Raw genomic sequence first — 22,969 nt, forward strand, 5'->3', positions numbered from 1 at the left:
ATATTAGTCTTCAATGTCAAATGACCCTTCAGAAATCATTGTATGCTGATTTGGTGCTTAAGAAACATGTATTATTAATGATGAAAACAGGTATGCTGCTTAATGTTTTTGTGGAAACAGTGAAACATTTTTTCAGGATTCCTTGATGAATTGAATGTTGAAAAGAACAGCGTTTATTTGAAATATAAATTTTATGTAAATTATAAATTACTTAATGCCGCTTTCGATCCATGTAATGCACCGTTGCTGAATATAATAATGAAATTCTTTCCAAAAAATCATGTTGAATATGTAGTGAAATGATATTGCAGCGTCACGGAGGGGCGATCGCGTGCGCTGTCTCGTGGATGAAGTTGACTGCTGCTGATAAACAACAGCAACAGCGAGACTGCTTTGGTCGCTGTCTGTCACTAGGTTTTTCAGCATTGATCGCGGGTTTCGCAGACAGTAATGCAATGCTGTTCTGGCAGCTGCACACTGGGAGCTTTGAGAGTCGACAGCCCTACAGCTGCAGTAACGCACGGTAAGACTGAGCGCTACTGAACAACTCTTGTGTTTAATGGAAATTAGGGACATAACTTGTACTGGTATTTCCGTCTGAATTCATGTACAAGTTACATAAGTGTCACTCTGTGTATTGTGTTTATATATAGGCCTACAATCGCAGACATATATACAACGAAATGTTTACTGTTCGGTTACACAGGCCTATAGGTCATTGTTACTGTAACTTTTTCTCGTGGTCACTCCTGAGGGATGCGATGAGTTTCTCATATCTGTCTCTCACATCTGCCTCAAGTTTGTTTACTAATAAATTATGTAGATGTACTAACATTTAAAATGAACAGCTTGCCTGATCAGACATTTATGAAAAACCCTTTTCCTGAGAACACAGTTCAACATTTCTGTTAAAATGTACCTCATTATATAGCCCAGTTGACCCTTGTCTGAACCAGTGTGCTTTTATTGCATTCACTTATTACCCAACAGCCATAGTAAAAGTATGATGGTGAACTAGGTGTTTAAAATCAACACACAAAACCATTGCTAGAAAAACATGTATTTTAGCACATGACTTAAAATCACTTGTCTTTAATGAGAAATTAGAGTGTAGTAAAGTCAAAACCACTGAGAAATGTCATTGTATTCATCCTCTGCACTTTTGTTGACTTCATTTGGCCATTGCAAACTGTACAAATAGGTCTGGGTGACACACACTATTCTGCTGTTTCCCTGTTTCTCCCACTAAATTGAAACTTACTACATAACCGGCATCTGATTATTTATCTATAATCTATTATAGATATATTATCTATTATATTTATCTATCTATTATATATCTATATTATTTATCTAATTATTTATCTATAAGTGTGCAATATTGTTTCTCAAGGACACCAGTGCTCTTAGTGAAAAAATGATTGAAGTGTTTTCCAGCTGTCTCAGAGCACTGTGACTACATTCCCAGCTGTAAACACCCAAGGCTGTTTTGTTTATAGGTTTATAGTCTGTTTAAGAGAACCTAATCTTGTTCAAAGGCCCATCTGCCTTCCCATCCAGACCACCTCAATAACAACAGGTTAAAAACACCCAAAATATGTCCTTGAGTGGCCATCCCTGTTTTCAGAATGGAATTTCAGAGCAAAAACAGCCAAGGTGCACTGTAAAACCCAACAAGTTAGGTTAACTCAAACCATTTGAGGCAACTGATTGCCCTAAAACATTTAAGTTTTTTAAACTAACAATTATGAGTGCTCTGAACTTATTTCAGTTGAGTTCACTAAAATAAGATATATATTGCAGTTAAGTAATTAAGTGATTAAGTGCTGATTGAGCATTAGTGATGAACACCTGTTGTTAACAAACAGAATCACTGAAGAAAAGAGAAACACAAGAACAACAACTGACTTCAGCCATAAAATACTTTAAATCTCTTAAAATCTGATTAAACAACCCCACAAACAGCATCACCAGCTCCACTTATTAATAACCAGACTGACTTTATTTCTGTCAGACATCTACAGAAGATCTTATTGAGAATTAACTAAGGATTTGATGTTGATTTATTGTTTCATTTGAAGTAACCATGTTAGAGATCAGTGTCTGCTTTAGTTGGGCTCTTGACCCTTGACTTCTGTGTTAGTTGTTTTTTTTATTTTCTCTGGCTGTTGTAACCATGTGTTTCTCGAACATATTTGTTACAACTCAAGCCCAGAGGAAATGATCAGTAGTTGGTTGTTATATATTTATAGTGGTAATCAACTATTAATGAACTGATCTCATTGAGAGTCTAATCTCTGATTAAACGGATGTTGTATTAATTATAGCAAATCTATATATAGCTATCTGTGACAGTCAGTTAATATAAAGGACTTTCTAAACAGTTTGTCCACAAAAAGTTTCAATCTATGGAAGCAATTAGACTCACACAGACATCAAGAATCAGCTTATGAACCTCAACAATGGTGACCATTAAAAAAAAATAATAATAATAATTCTGCAATGCATGCTGGGTACTAGCATAGTACAAAACTCATCCATGGCTCCCAGCATGCATTGCTGCATGATTTTTTTTAATTAATTTTTTAATGGTCACCATTGTTGAGGTTCACAAGCTGATTCTTGATGTCTGTGTGAGTCTAACTGCTGCCATAGATTAAAACTTTTTGTGGACAAACTGTTTAGAAGGTCCTTTATATTAACTGACTGTCACAGAACCAGTGGCTCTTAGAATCACTTTTACAATAATTAATACAACATTTAACCAGAGATTAGACACACAATGAGTCTACGTTCACTCTCAATGAGATCAGTTCACTTACATTATAAATATATGACAACCAACTACCGATCATTTCCTCTGGGCTTTTGAGCTGTAACAAAGATGTTTGAGAAACACATGATTACAACAGCAGAGAAGAAAAAAAAACAACCAACACAGAAGTCAAGGGTCAAGAGCCCAACTAAAGCAGACACTGATCTCTAACATGGTTACTTCAATTGAAACAATAAATCAACATCTAAACCTTAGTTAATTCTCAATAAGATCTTCTGTAGATGTCTGACAGAAATAAAGTCAGTCTGGTTATTAATAAGTGGAGCTGGTGATGCTGTTTGTGGGGTTGTTTAATCAGATTTTGAGATTTAATGTATTTTATTTCAGTTGATTTCATCTAAGCATGTGTCTAAAGTCAGTTGTTGTTCTTGTGTTTCTCTTTCTGTCAGTGATTGTGTTTGTTAACAGCAGGTGTTCATCACTAATGCTCAATCAGCACTTAATTAATCACTTAACTGAACTCAACTGAAATAAGTTCAGAGCGCTCATAATTGTTAGTTTTAAAAACTTAAATGTTTAAGGCAATCGGTTTACTCAAACGGTTTGAGTTACCCTAACTTGTTGGGTTTTACAGTGTGGGATCTGAATATCTCACACTACTGGTCCTCATTTATGTCAGCAAAAACAGCTATCTGTCTGAATGTATATCTATATATTTTTTGTCATTTCACAGCAATGTTGATATGTGACCCTGGACCCAGTCATAAGACACACAGGTATATTTGTAGCAATAGCAAAAATTACATCGTATGGGTCAAAATGATCGATTTTTCTTTTATGCCCAAAATAATTTGGATATTAAGTAAAGATCATGTTCCATGAAGATATTTTGTAAATTTCCAAACGTAAACTTCATTTGGACAACTTTAAAGGCGATTTTCTCAACATTTTGATTTTTTTTTTGCACCCTCAGTTTCCAGATTTTCAAATAGCTGTATCTCAACCAAATATTGTCCTATCCTAACAAACCATACATGAATGGAAAGCTTTTTTTTTTTTTTCAATTGACCCTTATGACTGGTTTTGTGGTCCAGGGTCACATAGCCTATGGACTTTGGCTGTCAGCTGCAGATCTGAGGTTTTGAATATAAATGTGTTGATTGTGTTAAACATTCTATGATTTTTTTTTTAAATCTAAATAATCTTACATATTCAACAAGTTTGCATTTCTTCCACCAGGTGACGTGTCGTTTAATTTATGCGCTGCAAGTTAAAGGTTATATTTTGTTTGGAAGCCGAGAGTGACTACAGTGTGTCGGAGAGCTAGCCAGGGAGACTATGACGACAGATCCTCGGAAGCTGATTGGCTGAGCGCGGCTCGCAGAGCAACGTGATTGGCTGTCAGATTCCAGACCCAGATCCCTGCTGCAGCTCTTTCGCGTTTCGGGTTTGAATGGTGGCAGACAGAGGGCCGCGTCCATGTGCGGTGATCTTTGGCCTCTTCCGGAAGACCAAACGGGCGGGTCAGCACGATGAAATTAGGCGAACGTTTTCGGAGAGCAGAGAGCGTAAAGACACCGCACTGTGTGTAGGATTAGATGAAAGCGAGCTAGCGAGCTCTGCCAACCCTTTTACTCGAGCGGACATTGCGTGTGAATGCGGTGACAGTCAACAGCGTCCTCCCACCCTGCTTGCTTGCTTTATATAATGGAAGATCGCATGCAGATATGATGTGCTGCTGATGTATACGGGATAACATACGGGAGCTGGAAACGGATAATACACGAGGAGGTGTTCCGTGGAGGGTTGAGTTGACTTCGCGACGCCTCGCCTCAGCTCATCTCATCCCGAGACTGTTGTTTCTCGCCTGTGTTACTGTGAAACTCAAGCAATGGCGAGGCACACGGCAGTCAGGGCTAGAGCTGTTTACCCTGCTTTCAACAGCTAGCCTTCCGCGGGTGGCCACCTAACCAGCTCTAGTAGGACTAGCTGACTCCTGCGGCAACGCGAGCTCCGCGCAGGTGCTGTCTGTACGAGGCGAAGCTGGCGGCGCTCCGGTTAGAGTCGGAGGAGAAGGATCTGGGCGCCATGGCGTGGGTGCTGAAGATGGACGATGCTACCATCGAGTCTGGGCTAGTGCACGACTTCGATGCCAGTTTGTCTGGCATTGGCCAGGAGCTCGGGGCTGGCGCGTACAGCATGAGGTTAGAGCAGCATGCAAACAGATCAGCAGCTTCCCAAGAGTCCCTAAGCCGGGGGCGATGCATCTCTGACGGCGAGCTAGTTAGTTGGCTAGCTGTCTTGATCGCTGTGTTTATATGCGAACCTCGGGATTCCAGGCGGTTTGTGCTCATAGGTTTCAAAAATTCATAATGTGATACCATTATATATCATTTGGCCCTTCGCGAGATTGTTTTTGTCGTCTGCTAGATGCAATATGGCTAACTTATATGAGAGTTGCTAGAGCTAGCTCAAAACAATAGACAACGAGTTGCATCCTAATGTCTGACCATCCTGAGGGCTAACGAGACCTGGCATTTGTTTTAATCTGGTTGTAGAGTGTTAATCGATACCCTCGCGCTCCTTTCGAACAGCCATAACGTGGTTGCACTGAAACGATAACAAGCGCGTTTGAAGTAATGTTACTTCCTGGAACAGAGTGTTCTTTGAATTCTGTTCTCAGATGCGAAATTAACAGTTATAAAGAATTAGTTTACATTTCATTTAAACCGATTGGTTTAAATCTTACGTCTTCGCATGCAATGTTTTAAAGGGCATTAAAATGTTTGGTGAATAACACGTTTAATTATTGAAGAAATTGAGGCGAACGTTGAACTCCATTACGTCATATGATACTGCGCATAGAAGCTATGATGACGTCATTACACTGTTAGGGATACTCTGAAGCAGTTGATGCAATATTTAAGATGATGGTCATGTCCTCGAGATAGTATGTCTGCCTTTTCTGTGTACCTTTAAAATAAGGAAATTAAAGGTGAAGTGTGTATTATATTTCATTTATAAAATATTCATATCCCGGTTTATTATGCAGGCAACCCAGTAAGTCATTGGACGGTTGATTCTCCAAAATATGTAAATACTGTGGCTCAACAGCACCAGCTCAACCAATGACATCCTGTAGAGTGTGACAGTTGGGTTCTGGAAGTAAAAATCCCATTCATTTTCTAATTTGGGGGAAATAAAAATAAATAAAATAAACCTACTGTGAGCTATGAGGTTGTTAATAATTAATAATCTGCATTATAATGCAGTTTTAAAAATAATCATGTTTATCAGTGAATTTCTGGTGAAAAACTACATTAACTATGATTCTGCAAAGAATCGAAAGCAGAAAATCACACCAAAAGAACTTGCACCCACCCACTCCCATGTAGCACATGCGAATGACATAAGTGTCAGTCTCCCTCTCTCATAATTTGTACTAAAAAATAACGTAAAAAATATTACACACACATCCAAAAGCGCATTTTCTGTTGACTAAAGTATAGCAACAACATATAGCCGCTGAGAGGCTAAGAAACAGGAAAAGAAATCCCTGATGCATTCCCATGCGTTTACCTACTATAAACATTTATTGACTTGATGTAACAAACAACTGCTTGTATATGTTAAAGGACAATTAATGGATTAAAAATGTCTAGAGTGGTCAACAGAAATTGAGCATTCCCTGCTACTCACACATGTCAAACAGGAAACATTACCTGGGGAATATCTTCTTGCACCCATGTGACCAAACACCTGGAAATACATAATCACAATACAAAATAAAAGACAAACATTTCCTGCACCTACATCAACGTACAGGTTGGAACTAAACGGCTCTATTTTGCTTACAAATAACATAGTTCACCTTTACTGTTGGGCTTTTTTTTAGAAATACAATTGGAAAACATCACATTATTTAATGTCTTGTTTTCAGGCACACTCTCAGAAATAAAGGTACAAAAGCTGTCACTGGGGCGGTACCTTTTCAAAAGGTACATGTTTGTACCTAAAGGGTCCATTTTGGTACCTTAAAGGTACATATTAGTACTCAAAGTGTACATATTTGAACCTAATAGGTACAAAAGTGTACCTTTTGAAAAGGTACCGCCCCAATGACAGCTTTTGTACCTTTATTTCTGAGAATGCACTACTAACATTGTTATTAAGTTGAATCTGACCAGTATCAAACTGTCCAAAATATCACACTCTACATTTTATTCATAAATACGACATATTGTTTTTTTCATGAGTTCCAACTGCATGCCAGGTGCTTCAGCATCCACAGCATTGGAAGAGGCAAACCACAATCCCCCTGCACACGTCACAGTTTCATTGGGGTATTAATGATGGAGCATATTTAAACTCTATATGTCACTTTTCCAAATCACCAGCAGCCTTCGCTATTCCCATTTGGCCACAAGGAGTTTGAAATGTGGTCACTGTGTGATAGGAATACACATTATGCGCCTGAGGTCAGGTTCCATGGAACGGTTATTCGGGGATGTGGCGTGCTTCTGGAGGTTGTGGTGGAAAGAGCAACATCAGCACTTTCCCTGGAGCGCTCTGTTATTCTGCAAGTGTCTGAAATACTCTGTGAGAGAGTATTGTCCGTGGATGAGTTTACATTCTGTGGAGGATTTGTTAGTGGTGGGAGCGCTGTAGTGTGAGACAGCGGGAAGAAGGCTGTTCACATGCTCTCCCCCTGTGATATCAAGTTTCTTGCTACTCTTCCAGCACCCTGCAGATTTGCAGTTGACACAGTCCTCTATTGGCGTTAGTGTTTTTGGGACATTGAGGCATAACCTGTCTACAGACTTTAGGTTAAAACACACATGCATGTATTAGATAAAGTGTCATGTGACTGCTATTTAATTATTTTCAACATTTTAATCACATTTTTGCAGACACCATTATATGTAAAGCATATTTTATGACACTATCCTGCTTTTAATATTGCTAGGTCTTAATGGATTTTTCAGAATGGTCTCACCAAGGCAGCTTCATATTATGAAGTTGAAATATCCCATGTAGTTTTTTTATTGTGCTTTAAGAGTTTGTTTGTCATTGTGTTTTATTACATTTAAATCAACTAATTGTAGTTTCCATTGTATTGTTTTTATTTATTTAGACAAAATAGCAGAAATGTGTAATATTGTCCGTTAATTGTTAGTTCCCAGATAATTCAATAATTATTGGTTTATCAGTATCGGGCTCCATCCATAATGAAAATAGTTAGTGTTGGTATTGGCATTGAATAAAAATAACAAATTGTATATTTTTTATATAAAAGACAATCTTTTTGCATTGACTAGTTCATTAAAAATGGTTCCATGACATACATTTTTAAAACAAATACAAATATTCCATGTAGTTTCTGATTTAATGAGGTCATGAAACCTCCATGCACAATTATAAAAGAATGATCAAAATGCTGTTTAAATGAATTTAATATGAACCATTACATGTCACACTGCAGGATATGGCAATTTTATTGTCAGCTGCCCTAATATTTCTTTTGGTAGCATTAGCCGTTGAACTTTTATGAGATATGGACAGGAATATGAAATTTTCTGCATTTGCAGTTTGCAGGTGTTTTCAATGAACAGGGTCAGATAAGTTCAAGTTCCAGATATCATGGAGAAATGCTTATTATTTTCCTGCTGTGTCTGTAAGTCAGTGCTGTGATGGGGTGCTAATGTGATGTTTTCGTGTTGCGTCTGAGGTAAATGAGGGTGTGAGATGCTGATTATCTAACTTGCGATCATGTGGAATGAGCAGCTGTGGAACGGAATGTTACAGTGGAGCTGCTCATATTTCAGAAAACACTTGCAGATTGGTGGGCAGGAAGGATCCTGCGGGCCGCACTGTTACAAACGTCGCGTCATGTCAAGCAGGCTGCCAGCTATCTGATTCAGCGTCTTTAGCTGTCACTGCACTGACCTGATACCGCCTGTATGTGTGTGAGTGTGCCAAAGCAGTGGCAAGCTCAGAGCCGTGGCCTAATATATAAAATATAATACTATTTTGGGCTAAATATTGTGTAAATTAATTGTTCATTGTTTAAATATTTTATTTATTAAAAAAAACATCTGATAACACAAAACAAAATCCCACAAATGTTATACAAAAAGTATGTTATATATGAACTAACCACACAAAAGAAAATACAAAAAAAAACACCCACCCGAACACGCACCAGATACAGTGAAAAATACACACTTTAAACAAAGCCTTTCTTAATAAAATTTAAACAAAATATGAAAAATGGAGTGAATTCACAAAATATCGAAGTTATCTATGCTACATAAGTGTCCAAACAAAAAGATAAGTGAGGATTATTTGTTCATTGTTAATTGTTTGATATTGTAAAACATACTACCATGTCAAGATTTTTTACAGTTTTTGAAAGAAGTCTGTTGTGCTCACCAAGGCTGCATTTGTATGATCAAAAATAAATCAGTAAAACGGCAAAATATTATTGCAATTTAAAATAACTTACATGTTCGTATATTTTTTTTAAATATAAATTATTCCTGTGATACCAAAGCTGAATTTTCAGTCTTCAGTGTCACATGACCCTAACATGCTGATTTGGTGCTCAAGACATTTCTTATCATTATTGAAAACGGTGTGCATTGTGATGTTTTTCTTTTTCAAGAAAAACAGCATTGTATGAAATAAAAATTGTAACATGATTCTAAATGCTTTTACTGTTGATTTTGAACAAATTATTGCATCCTTTCTGAATAAAAGTATTAAATTGTTAAAAAAAAACACACACTGATCCCAAACTTTTGAACAGTAGTCTATTAATACATGATTGTAAATACATACCTGCCTTTTGTTTTAATATTTATTTCCTATCAGTCTGATGAGAATATGCCCTTTATATGTTTGTGGTTCAGAAGTATGCAAAGCTGTCACGTGTCGTTTTTAAAGTGTATAGGTGTAAGCAGACGGGGGCTCCCCATATACCTGTTTCCGTGACAACCATTTCCATACTGATGGGAGAGGTTCTGTGGTTCTAACCGACATGTTTCATAACTTCCGTTTCTCTTTGTGTCTGTGTTTTTTTTCCTTAGTGATGTGTTGGCTCTGCCCATCTTTAAGCAGGAAGATGTTAGCGTTCCTGTGGAGTCTGACACCAAGAATCCTCCGTTTCAGTATGTGCTGTGTGCCGCCACGTCCCCTGCTGTTAAACTGCACGAGGAGACGCTCACCTACCTAAACCAAGGTATGGTTTTCATTAACTATATTTCTTTCTCTGTTCCTTAAAGAATACCAAGACCCTTGTTGAGAAGATATTCAGTAACACGCTTCCCCTCTCCCTCTGTAGGCCAGTCGTATGAGATCCGATTGCTTGATAATAGGAAAATAGGGGAGATGCCTGAGCTCAACAAGACTGTTAAGGTGAGAGATTGTGTGTGTTTTATCAGTGCTGCGCACTTGTGGTTTTGTGTGGTGTGACTTCTCCCGCACTGGTTTTCAGTGAATCTACTGCATCTTGGCAAAATTAATTATACTTTACTGAAGTTGAGAGTTTGCAGTATAAATTGAAATTGGAGAGGAAAAGGAAAATAAAGATTTGAGCAACACATTAAAGGGATAATTCACCCAAAAATGAAACTTCTGTCATTCATTTCTGTCATTAAGTGTTCTGAAGTTGAACCCGGATGCGCTGTGCCTTGTTTATAAGCAGAGGAAGACGCACGCTGTACATAAAACAGTCTTCGTAAAAATGTCTGAAGATTTCGACAGAAAAGATGACTTGCAATTTTTGCCCAGCCTTACTTATTGAATCAGAATATACAGACGATAAACTAAGATGAACGCTGGCGCATGCACTACACGCATGCGTCGTGGTACCCTCGTGAACGCACGGGGAAGACTGACACGGAAGAGAAGAAATTGTTGAATAAAGTCCTTATTTTTGTTTTCTTTGCACACAAAAAATATTCTCGTAAAATTCATAAAATTACGGACCACTGATATCACATGGACTATTTTAATGATGTCCTCACTACCTTTTTGGACCTTGAACGTGGCAGTTGCATTGGCTGTCTCTGAGGGTCAGAAAACTGTTGGATTTCATCAAAAATATCTTAATTTGTGTTCTGAAGAATGAAGGTCTTAGGGGTTTGGAACGACATGAGGGAGAGTAATTAATGACAGAATTTTCATTTTTGGGTGAACTATCCCTTTAAGTAATTTGTGAACAGTGTTGTTTACTGGCACAGTTTTGTAATGGCATTGTCACGTCCATTTATCTGTAAACATTTATTAATATTATAAAATAATATATATTAAATGATATATATATATATTTTTTTAATGTAGATTTAACATCTTTACTATCACTTTTGATCAATTTAATGCATGAGTGCTAAATAAAAATATCTTACTGATCCCAAACTTTTGACTGGTAAATAGACATCATTTTTCTTCCATTGTCTTTGTTGGTCACATACATAAATAAATAATACAGTGTGATCAATGTAGTCTGATTCATGAACAAATGACTCTTAGAGGTCGTCATTTTGAATGATTTGTGTCTCAAACTACTGTTTTGAATCAGTCTGAGGAATCTTTCGCTGAGTGAATGCACTGGTTTAACCACAGTGGACATCTACACAGTCTTTTTATATCATCAAATTCAATCCCAGCTACAACATCGCAACTAGGATAAATTCTCATTTGTTGTGCCATAGTGATTCAGCAGTGCAGGAAGGATGGATATGGTGCATGACTCTTAAAGAGTGCTTGTTCTGATGGTTTTGTGTTTGTGTGTGTTTGGTTTGGGGTGAATTATAGAGTATAGTTAGGGTGGTTTTCCATGACCGAAGGCTTCAGTACATGGAGCACCAGCAGCTGGAGGGCTGGAAATGGAATCGGCCTGGCGACCGCCTCCTCGATATCGGTGAGAGCCTATGTGTTTATTTGAGTTTGCGGCCATTAATTTGCTCAGTCTTTTTGATTCATCAGGTGAATAGTATCAAAAAAGCATAAAGCCTCAGGAGAGGGAGATTTTACAGTGTGTCATGTGTTTGTTACAGATATCCCCATGTCAGTTGGCATCACAGAGCCCCACACAAACCCGTCACAGCTAAACGCTGCAGAGTTTCTGTGGGATCTCTCCAAACGAGCATCTGTGTTTGTGCAGGTAAGCCCAAATTCAAGATAAAACCACAAACATGCAGCCATGTTGTTATAGTTTAAAGGTTACAGAAACTTCAGTTTGAAATGTCATCTCCAAATAGCTCTTGGGGCAGCCTAATGTAGGATGTACAATGTTGCAACAAGTGTAATAAAACATTACAGACATAATGTTTTATAACACTTGTTGCAACATTGTACATAATATTTTTCTGCATATACCCATTGATAATCAACAGTTGGAAAGCACACTATTTTACAACAAATTTTACTCATTTTAGGACTTAATTAATGTAAGCACACTTGATTTGTAAATGTAAATGGGTTGGACCAAAAACAAAAAAAGATTTTTCATTCAAATATCAGAAATGCATTAGATTTTGCACTGTAATTGCAATAGACCTGTTGCTGTTTTATTGTATCATTAATATAAGTTGTTTAATAAAAACTATTATACTATTATAAACTATTTATTTCATGATTTCTGGCTGTTTACTTGAATATTTACAGGAATTTTATATATATATATGTTTACTTCAAAAAGAAATACCTTAAGATTACAACTCATTGCTTTCATTTTAACGTGATTTAATATTTAACATTTTAAAATAAGGTGCATGTTCAGCGTTCTATTTATATTACATTTATATTGAATGAAATTATTGAAATAATGTAACATTTATTATTAATATTATCATCAATATTTTGCTGTGGTATTAAAATTGGTATTAAGAATTGTAAAATTTTAATTACATTGATATCAAGTACTGAAACTTGTTTTTACAACCATGTGGAATAATCATTCGCTGTTTGCTCTACAGTGCTTCTCTGTTGAACTTTCTTATACTGGTTGCCCCTGTATAATATTACTAATTATGTTTCTGCAAAAATTGAGCACGTAAATGTGCAGTTGAGCATTCACTGGTGTTTATTGCTTCAGGTCAATATTTAATTCTGACTCAAGATCCTCACAGCTGTTTTGCGTAGTTAATGAATAGAACATGCCTGAAGCACAATCTCATTGGCCAGAAATTCTCTCTCACACTCAAAGGAGCTATGCAGATGTTGTGCCAATAGCGTCAGACATGTTTGAGATGATCTTAAAGTCCCAGACATGTTGGAGAGAGTCCAGTTAGGGCTACTAGCTCTTTGACATTATCTCTTGCCCTTCGATCAAGTTTCAAACATCTGAATATCATTTCAGTTGATTAAAGACGTATCTGGCACATGCTAATCTGTGCAGAAATAGTGCAATGGATGCCAAGGATCTTCTCAAGAGTGCTTCAGGAACCGATCATGTGTTCCACATTAATTAACTTTCCTTCCTTCCCTTATTGAAGGTTCATTGCATCAGTACAGAGTTCACCCCGCGGAAACACGGTGGAGAGAAGGGAGTTCCGTTCCGGATCCAGATTGACACTTTTAAACAAAATGAAGGCGGGGAGTACACCGAGCACCTGCACTCCGCCAGCTGCCAGATCAAAGTCTTTAAGGTGATGCCACACGCATGCAAACATGCATTAAATGCAAGGAAATATCTGTGGTGTTTGGTTGAAGATTGCAGATCTGAATCCATTTCACCCTTGTGTTTCCTATATTGAATGCTTAATGGGTATGTTTTGAAGCATTAATGTGACATTGAAGTCTTCAGTATGTATTAAACTAACTCATACTCTCCTATTAACAGCCAAAGGGAGCAGACAGAAAACAAAAAACAGACCGAGAGAAGATGGAGAAAAAGACTGTGCAGGAGAAAGAAAAATATCAGCCCTCTTATGACACCACTATTTTGTCAGAGGCAAGAATATTCAAGTATTTTTTTTTTTTTTACACCTATTAATACTGACACCTATTGACATGGATACAGCATTACATAGAAAAAAAATAATAAGGGGTTGCTGAGATAAAGTGAAGAGCATTTAGCTGGTCATGTTACAGCCACCATATGGCAGGGACAACTTTAAATCGAGTTTAATATCGGTAACCTAAAATGAACTGTGACTGAAGTCTCCATCTTAAGTCAGTGTACAGTTAGGTCCATATATATTTGGACACTTACACATAATTCATAATTTTAGCTCTGGATGCCACCAGAATGTAATTCAAATGAAACAATCAAGATGAAAATGAAGTGCAGACTTTAAGTTTTAATTCAAGGGGTTGAACAAAAATATAACACAAAATGCTTAGGAATTACAATCATTTTTATACACAGTCCCCACATTTTTAGGGGCTCAAATGTAATTGGACAAATAAATATAATCTTTTGTTGAGTATGCTTTGCAGACAATGACTACTTTAAGTCTGGAAATCATGGACATCACCAGAAACTGGGTTTCCTCCTTTGTGATGCTTTGCCAGGCCTTTACTGCAGCTGACTTCAGTTGTTGTTTGTTTATGGTTCTTTCTGCCTTTATTTTTGTCTTCGGCAAATTAAATGCATGCTCAATTGGGTTGAGATCAGGCGATTGACTTGGCCATTGCAAAATATTTAACTTTTTTTTACCATCAAAAACTCCTGGGTTTGGTTTTGCTGTATGATTTGGGTCGTTTTCCATTTGTACTATAAACCGTCCAATCAACTCTGCTGCATTTGGCTGAATCTGGGCAGAGAGTATATCACTATACACTTCAGAATTCATCCGGCTGCTTCTGTCTTCTGTCACGTCATCACTAAACACCAGTAACCCAGTGCCACTGGAAGCCATGCACACTCATACCGTCACACTGCTCCACCATGTTTCACAGATGATGTTGTATGCTTTGGATCATGAGTTGTTCCAAGCCTTCTCCATACTTTTTTCTTCCCGTCATTCTGGTACAGGTTGACCTTAATTTCAGCCGTCCAAAGAATGCTTTTGCAGAAGTTGATTGTAGACTTTGACAGTGACACACATAGCTCCTGGAGAGTGTTCTTCACTTGGCTGGATGCTGTCAAAGGGTTTTTCTTTACCATGGAGAGGATTCTCTGATCATCTGCCAATGTTGTCCTCCGTGGACGTCCAGGCCTTTTTATGTTGCTGAGCTCACCAGTGCATACTTTTTTTTTTCTCAGAATGTACCAAACTGTTGATTTGGCCACTCTGAATATTCCTGCTCTCTCTCTGATGGACTTGTTTTGTTTTTGAAGCCTAACAATTGTCTGTTTCACTTGTATGGAGAGCTGCATGAAGTGGGTTCACAGCAACAGCTTCCAAATGCAAATGGCACACTTAGAATCAACTCCAGACATTTTACTTGCTTAATTGATGTAGAAATAACAAAGGAATAGCCCACATCTGTCCATGAAATGGCGTTTTAGTCAATTGTCCAATTACTTATGGTCGCTTGAAAAAGGGGGGAGGTACGTATTAAAGAGTTGTAATTACTTAATCTTTCCTCCAATTGTGATGATAATACCATCAAATTGAAGCTCAAAGTGTGCACATTATATAACTGTAACTTAAATATGTTTTGGTCAACAGCTAAAATAACAAAAAATTGTGCCTTTTGTCCAAATATATATACATAATTTCACACATATAGTATAAATACTATTCATGCCTGTAGGAACTTTTCCCTCTTTTCAGAAACAGTATTATTTTAGAATTATTTATATTATTATAGTATTTAAATACATTTTGATTTCTTTCATTTTTATATTTCAGTTTTGATTTTAGTTTGTCTTTGCTTCTGTTTTCTAAATATTTCTATTTAGCTTTGGTTTATTTTTGATTTTAGTTTTAGTACTTAAACTTATTAGATTTCATTTAGTTGCCAAGGCAACATTTCTAATTTTTATTCAGGTTTTTTTTTTAATCTATAATATATAATTTAATTAATTTCAACTTTTTCAATTACCATAATGAGTCTTCGTTAGCAATAACAACTTGATTGATATTGATGAAAAACATTCCTTCCATTTTACCACCTGTAACTAGCAAAGAGCAAATAATAGTTAATCAATTAGGCTCTTGAAAAAAAGGACAAGCCCTTTAACATGTTTTGCCTAATCAATTCATATATATTGGCATGACGTAATAATAATCAAACAATAATCAACATAATCTTCCTGTTTCAGTAGGAAGAACATCAACACAGGTCAGAAAACTGCTTATTCAAATTTACATGTGTGTCTGTTTTTCTCTGTCTTTTCACTGTGGATTGTCTTTTTTGCGTAGACTCGATTGGAGCCTGTGATTGAGGAGGCTGTAGAACATGAGCTAAAGAAATCCAGCAAGCGGACACTTCCTGCAGACTGTGGCGATTCCATCGCCAAAAGCAAAAGAGGAAGTGTAAGTGCCCACTCACCTCTACTGAGTTAACAGTTCACTCAGTCTAAACTCAAAAACATGGTTCATATTTGTTTTTAGATAAGTGTCCTTTATAATCATACATTAGTCTGCCATCAGAATTCAGTTTTTCTCACATATTCTCTTTCTCTCGTTGTAGTGCTCTCCATGGCCAGATAATGCATATGTCAACCCCAACACAGCAGCTACACCGACCTTCACCTCAAGCACACACACCTACAGCAGTAGCAGCACAGTACCAGACAGGTGACACGCTCATGAAGCATCTCTGTGTTTCTTTTACATTGTGCCATGAACCACAGTTATGCGTTACCTATTGCTTGTACTTTTGTTTTTAGTGAGTCGTCTTCACCTAACCATCAAGGGGATCTTGGTAGCCTGATGTCAATGGAGGTTTGTACATGTTTGTAAATTAATGATTTACTCATTTGCCTTAAAGATGCACATTTGTTTTTCTGTTGCATCTGAAAAAAATAAATCTGTGAACATTTTGCAGTCTCTGAGTCCCACAGCGTCTATACAGGACACACAGAAGTGGCTGCTTAAGAACAGATTTAACTCATACAGTCGTATTTTCACCCATTTCTCAGGTATTTACACAGTTTTTGTTGCGAAGATTAAACTACACTAGGGCTGGGTAAAAATATCTATTTATTATGAATTGCAGTCTTCATTTGAATGATCCTGATATCGATTCTTAGTTGTCCTCACAAGCTGTGTGTAAAACCAAACATACAATGTATTCTGAATCACAAACAAATGACTCTTATGAACTGGTTCTTTTAATCAGTAGTCCAAAAAGATAAGTTACCAGTTTGAATCAGTCTGAAACGGGTTCCTGCATAATTAACAATATTAACAGAGAGAGAATCTCTTTCAAATATAAGCAAATTGGGCATTAAAGCTGAAATATCAAAATAGACTTAGAATTGGAATTTAATACAATCTAGAGTTTCTGAATCAGAATCCAATGGAATAGGGAAATCTGTGTCATTATCCAGCCATAACAAACACACAACATTAAATTATAAGTAGTTTTTAATGAGACTGATTTGATACGATTGATTTTTCATCTTAGGTTCTGATCTACTGAAATTAACTCGTGAGGATTTAGTCCAAATTTGTGGTGCAGCTGATGGAATCAGACTCTACAATGCACTTAAGTCAAGGTATGGTTAAAAAAAAATCACAAGCGATGTTAATATATGATTGAGGAGTTTTCTTACCATTATGAATGTGTAAACTAAAGAATCTGTTCACATTGTGTATGTTTGTGTCCCCAAACAGAGCAGTGCGTCCCAGACTCACCGTGTACGTGTCCCTGGAGGCGTCTCAGAGTGAGAGCCCTCTACTGGAGAAACGTGGCCACAGCAAAAACGGCGAGCACAGCAGTCCAACATCCATACCTGGTATATAAATATCAATCGTGGAGACTTGCACAGCCTTTCCTAACATACCACAATCACCACAAATAAATCACATCTGTTGTGTTGCAACAACAAACATGCAGTGCAGCATTATTCAGATTGCTTGATCTATTGTACAAACCTTCATAAACGTTCCACCAAAGCACTACAAATGGTGAACCAAAAGGTGTTCACTTCCTTTTTCTGATACTCAATACCACATAATGTAAAAAGTTTAAGCTGCATGACTAAATCAAAATGTTAGGTAGTGCTCTCAGTTTGCTTGCTTGCTTTTTTTTTTTTTTTTTTTGACATCGAAACATAAAATGGCAACAGTTGGCAATGTTAAATAAATTCATATTAATGAACATTGTTTTAATCTAATAATTCCTGAACGTTGTAAGGAATTTGGAAACCCCCACAATCATACACATTAGGCTGTTATATTACAATATTCAAACTATTACAAGTAAAATTGCAGGGCAGACTTCAAATAGCACTACCATTCAAAAGTTGGTAAGTTCAGTATGTTTTTTTTTAAAGAAATTATTACTTTTATTCAGCAACGATGCATTAAATTGATCAAAAGTGACAGTAAAGCTCTTAACGTTGTTACAAAAATAAAGTCTGTGCTGCTCTTTTGAACTTTCTATTAATGGGGGAAAAAAAGTCACAGTTTACCTAAAAATATTAAGCAGCACAACTGTTTTCAATATCGATAATAATAAGAAATGTTTCTCTATCACAGGAATAAATTACATGTTGAAATATATTAAAATAGAAAATGGTTATTTTAAATTGTAATAATAATTTACTATATTACTGTATTTTTAATCAAATAAATGCAGTCTTGTTGAGCATAAGAGACTTCTTTTAATAAATGCTTAAAGATCTTACCTACCCCTTCTGTAAAATGTAAAAATCTTTAAATAAAGTATTAAATAATAATAATAATCTTACTAACCCCAAACTATTAACGGAGTAGTTTCTAAGATAAAGATGCAATAAAAGCCATAATAAGAGACAAAACTGCTCTCAAAACACAACACCATAACAACTGACATTTGACATGGCAACAAGACCACACCTCAAACCCAACATCATTCTCTCTGTAGCCACTTCTAATAACAGACTTAAAACGCTGTGCTCAGACCCCAAAATCTTTACCAAGAAATAATCAGGTTACCTAATTACTGGTTACCTAATAAAGAAATTCTAAAGAAATTCACAGATGGATGTGTTTGTTAATTTAGATAAATGAAGTACTTAATAATGTTTTATCAAACACATTGCATCACAGCCAAATGTAAAATTAGGTCAAGCCCGTTCTGTTTGTATTTTTTCTTCTGCAGAAGTAACGTTTTATTTAGGTCAGTCTGCTGTGTAATGTACAGTCCACAGTCCAATATCATTGTTGGTATTGTTTTAAAGTGTGTCTTTGTTTGTGTTTAGTTTACCACGCTCTTTACCTTGAGGAGATGACCGGTTGCGAGCTAACTAGGAAAATCTCCAGTGTCTTGGCACTGCCGCTGTCCCACATCAACCAAGTCTACAAACAGGGGCCCACAGGGATACACATACTACTCAGCGACCAGGTAAACACAGACCTACGTCACAGATTCATGCAACCACACTAAAAGCAGCCAGAAACCGTCTCTTCTCTTTCCTTGTTATCAGGTAGCGGTAATAAGTTGGCCAACTGTGTCTGCTTATTTGAATAATGTTTTGCATCATGCCAAAGATAAAACACACTTCATTGTAGACTTTTTTTTCTGCTGTTATCATTTGTCATGAATAAATGGATCATGTAGGTGAAGAACATCATGTGACAGATTTGTCTAGTGAATGGTAATGCCATATATTAATGGAACAGAATGCAAATGTATGTTACACTCATCAAGGCTACATTTATTTACATTTATATTACAATCCTCTAATGGCAAAACTGAATTAGTGCTGTCAAAGTTAACGCGTTAACACAAATTCATTTTAACGACAAATCTTTAGGGTTTGCAAAAATCTTATTTAATTTCTGAGACCCGCTGGTACTGCCACACGAGAGCGAGGTCTTGCTTTCCCAACGCGCGCACACCTCTCTCTCTCACGCGCGCGTCTGCATTGTTCAGCGATTAGCGCTTTCAGTTAAACACAGATATCATGTTGCTTCTCTAATTTTCCATGCAAGTATAGCCGAAATCACAGCACAGTTATTGTCATTATCTTATGTGTATTTGATTTCATCAGACAGGATTTTTGAGGAGATTAACATCTTGGAAAGAAGAGCTGGTTATATAGTCTTAATGGGTCGCGTTTCAGTCACTATTTCATATTCATTCCCTTGTCTGACAACAGAAACAGTCAAATCTATGACAAAACATCTATGATCTTTAAACATGTCTAGTCTTCATGCTCTTTGTTGACTATGGTTTCAATAATAATAAACATACATTTGCATAAAACATCCATATTTTTCCATGCCCATGTTGACTAGATTATTAAAAACTTGAAAAGTATTAATTTAAGGTACATTTAGAACAAATAAAAATGTGCAGTTAAGTTGCGATTAATCACGAGTTAACTCATGACAATCATGTGATTAATCGCGATTAAATATTTTAATCGATTGACAGCCCGAATATATATATGTGTGTGTATATATATATATATGTGTGTGTGTATATATATGTATATATATATATATATATATATATACACACACACACACACACACACCAATATATATAAACATGCAAAGCTGACAACTACTCTTATAATATAAAATTACTGTAGCGACCAATGCTACTGACTACAATTAACAAACTGATATGATTTAAAATGTAGTCCTAAAGATAATTTTTTTTTAACAAACCTAGTGTAGTGCAAAGAAGACAAATATATCCTAATATATAAGATAATACCTTCTTAATAATATGATCTTTTTTTTGCTTACAGATGGTTTATAACTTCCCAGATGAGAGCAGTTTCATTGTCAGCACAATACAAGGTAAAACATTTTCAAATAACAGAGAATCTATGGCAGAAACATTTCATTAAACCCCCTCACTGCTTTTCTTGTTTTCCAACATTTCTATGATTTTTCTTCATCCTCAGATGACGCCGGTGATGGATTTCACCTAGTCCTGAAGTAGAGCTGCTGCAAGCAACGTGAAGCAGAGTGTGATGACATCTCAAGGCTCCATACTGCCATTCTTGAGCATTGAACATGTTCCCTCCATCCTCCTCTCTCTTCCTTTCCTCATCTTTCTCTCGTTCTTCACGTCTCGCACGTCGGAGGAGAGCGAGATAGCCGGGGTTGGGCAGGGCCTCCTAACTGTTAGAATCTGACTTCAGTGTGTAAATTGTTTCATATTGAAAACACTTAAACTGATGCCAGTGTGTGCAAGAGGCTTTTAAGTATGCGTGCGAGTGCGTTATAAAGGTTGAATCGGGAGGGATGGAGGTGGGCAGAAACCGCAAGGAAGCGGAGGAGAATTGTGACCACTTACTTCAGCATGGTGTTCGTGGAAGAATCTGAGCATCCGGCGCCATGATACGGCTGCGCTCAGACTCTGTCCTCACTTTGATAGTTATGAACGTACAGTACTTACTTGAGTTTGTCCACCTTTTGTCTGAGTTGTCAACCGTTTCGCTTCCTGCCCCTTCGGATTGGCCTGCAGACGCCATCACAAACCCCTCAGTAGATAGTAATGACCTCTTTTTCAAATGTGGGGAAACGCGTCCTGACTTAGGCATGCACAGGACGTCTTTATGTCTGTCTGGATGAAATAATTCCTTGAGTTTGAGTACGGTGACCTGCAGCTAACGTGAGGTTGTGAGACTCAAGTTTCGGCTTTGTCAGTTTGTCAATGCTGATATCGTTTTCCAATTCCTCTCTCAAGACCAATCGTTTCTGGTGCCATTGTTTCTGTTGACTAGATTCTGTTTGTTTCTTAGCATTTACTTTGTGCTTAGCGGGATGAATTAAGCGTCAGCTGGTTCCACATGTTTAGAATTAAATGATGGTTTTTAGATTGTGATTGCTGTGCTTCGTATTCTCTGTGCCCGGTAACTGCGTACCTGCCCTTTATAGTAGCTCCTGGCACAGATTATAACACGATTATTGATAAATGTGCACAGTCACAAGCAGCCATAAATTATATTTCCCATAATGCCTTTGCTTTCTATTCTCTTAATTTTTTGACCTAGGACATGACGTCGGCTGGTGGTTTACCGTCAGCTGCTCCAGTTAAACCTAGCCGTCATGGCTGCGGTCAGCCAGCCTTTTTTTCGTTCTTAAATAGAAGACCTATTGAGTCAGTCTCTATCTCAGTAGTCATGTATTGGGCAGCTGTGCTTTGGCATGTACTGTGCTTATTATTGCCACTTTATAGAGGAGCATGGATGTAAGAATGTGGACTCCTTTTAATTCTCATAAAAAATGGAAAGAAGAAAAAAAAAGGAATGACCAAGTCTGCACTGAAACTGATACCACAATGAAACGGATACTTTGCTGTTGTTGGATGCTCACTTAAGACTTTTGGTGTACACAATGTTTCCAGGTTGAACAAATGATCAAAGTCTAAATCCATGAAGAGGTGTGCTGTTCTCTTCCTCTGATCAAATGCTGTGGATCACCGGACTGTCCTCTGCGTTTCCGTGATGATAATCATGGTGCCCTCATGTCACTGTCTGTCTAAAGAAGCCTCTCTTCCATAGGGGGTGCTGAGATGTACACAATTAATGCCTGTACCAGAAATAAAAATAATTTTCATATATTGTCTCTGAAGTACTTCTTATATTGCGAAGTAAGAGGATAATTAATTTGATAGTTAATTATGTTTAATGGAAGCTGGGGTGAAATTTATATTTAAGCTGTTTTCTAGAAAAAAAGAAATGAGTGTTAAAAATAATGTTCCTAATTTGAAGGATGTCTGCAATTAAATTAGAAGACATTCACAAGATAAGGACATAGATATCCAATTTAAAAAATAAATATGAATGTGAATTATTAATGCACATCTAATTTTGTAATAGTATTCATTTAAAGGCATAGCTATGATGCATGGGGAAAATGCTTCAACTAATAATTCAGAGATAATCTTTAGTAAATCATTTAAATGATTTGATACGTTGGCATTTCACCAGCATACGGGTGCATCTCAATAAATTAGAATGTTGTGGAAAAGTTCATTTATTTCAGTAATTCAACTCAAATTGTGAAACTTGTGTATTAAATAAATTCAATGCACACAGACTGAAGTAGTTTAAGTCTTTGGTTCTTTTAATTGTGATGATTTTGGCTCACATTTAACAAAAACCCACCAATTCACTATCTC

General features: G+C 36.8%; 1 protein-coding gene across 2 annotated transcripts; it reads left to right on the forward strand.

The window, feature by feature from the left end:
* The first annotated feature begins 326 nt into the window (after positions 1-326).
* On the forward strand, positions 327-22,409 carry ubp1 (upstream binding protein 1). 2 transcript variants are annotated; one of them, XM_058753691.1, is made up of 16 exons: positions 327-523; positions 9,865-10,016; positions 10,119-10,192; positions 11,594-11,699; positions 11,836-11,942; positions 13,276-13,428; positions 13,623-13,733; positions 16,096-16,209; positions 16,367-16,473; positions 16,566-16,620; positions 16,724-16,817; positions 17,306-17,396; positions 17,515-17,636; positions 19,086-19,228; positions 20,586-20,637; positions 20,745-22,409. In XM_058753691.1, the coding sequence occupies exons 1-16, from the start codon at positions 348-350 to the stop codon at positions 20,780-20,782; spliced, it is 1,695 nt and encodes a 564-aa protein (XP_058609674.1). In that variant the 5' UTR covers positions 327-347; the 3' UTR covers positions 20,783-22,409. The 2 variants fall into 2 exon arrangements, with proteins under 2 accessions (XP_058609674.1, XP_058609675.1); XM_058753692.1 differs by lacking the exon at positions 327-523 and adding an exon at positions 4,025-4,980.
* Positions 22,410-22,969: the final 560 nt, after the last annotated feature.

Source organism: Onychostoma macrolepis, chromosome 19, assembly GCF_012432095.1.
Source record: "Onychostoma macrolepis isolate SWU-2019 chromosome 19, ASM1243209v1, whole genome shotgun sequence".
Taxonomy (NCBI): domain Eukaryota; kingdom Metazoa; phylum Chordata; class Actinopteri; order Cypriniformes; family Cyprinidae; genus Onychostoma; species Onychostoma macrolepis.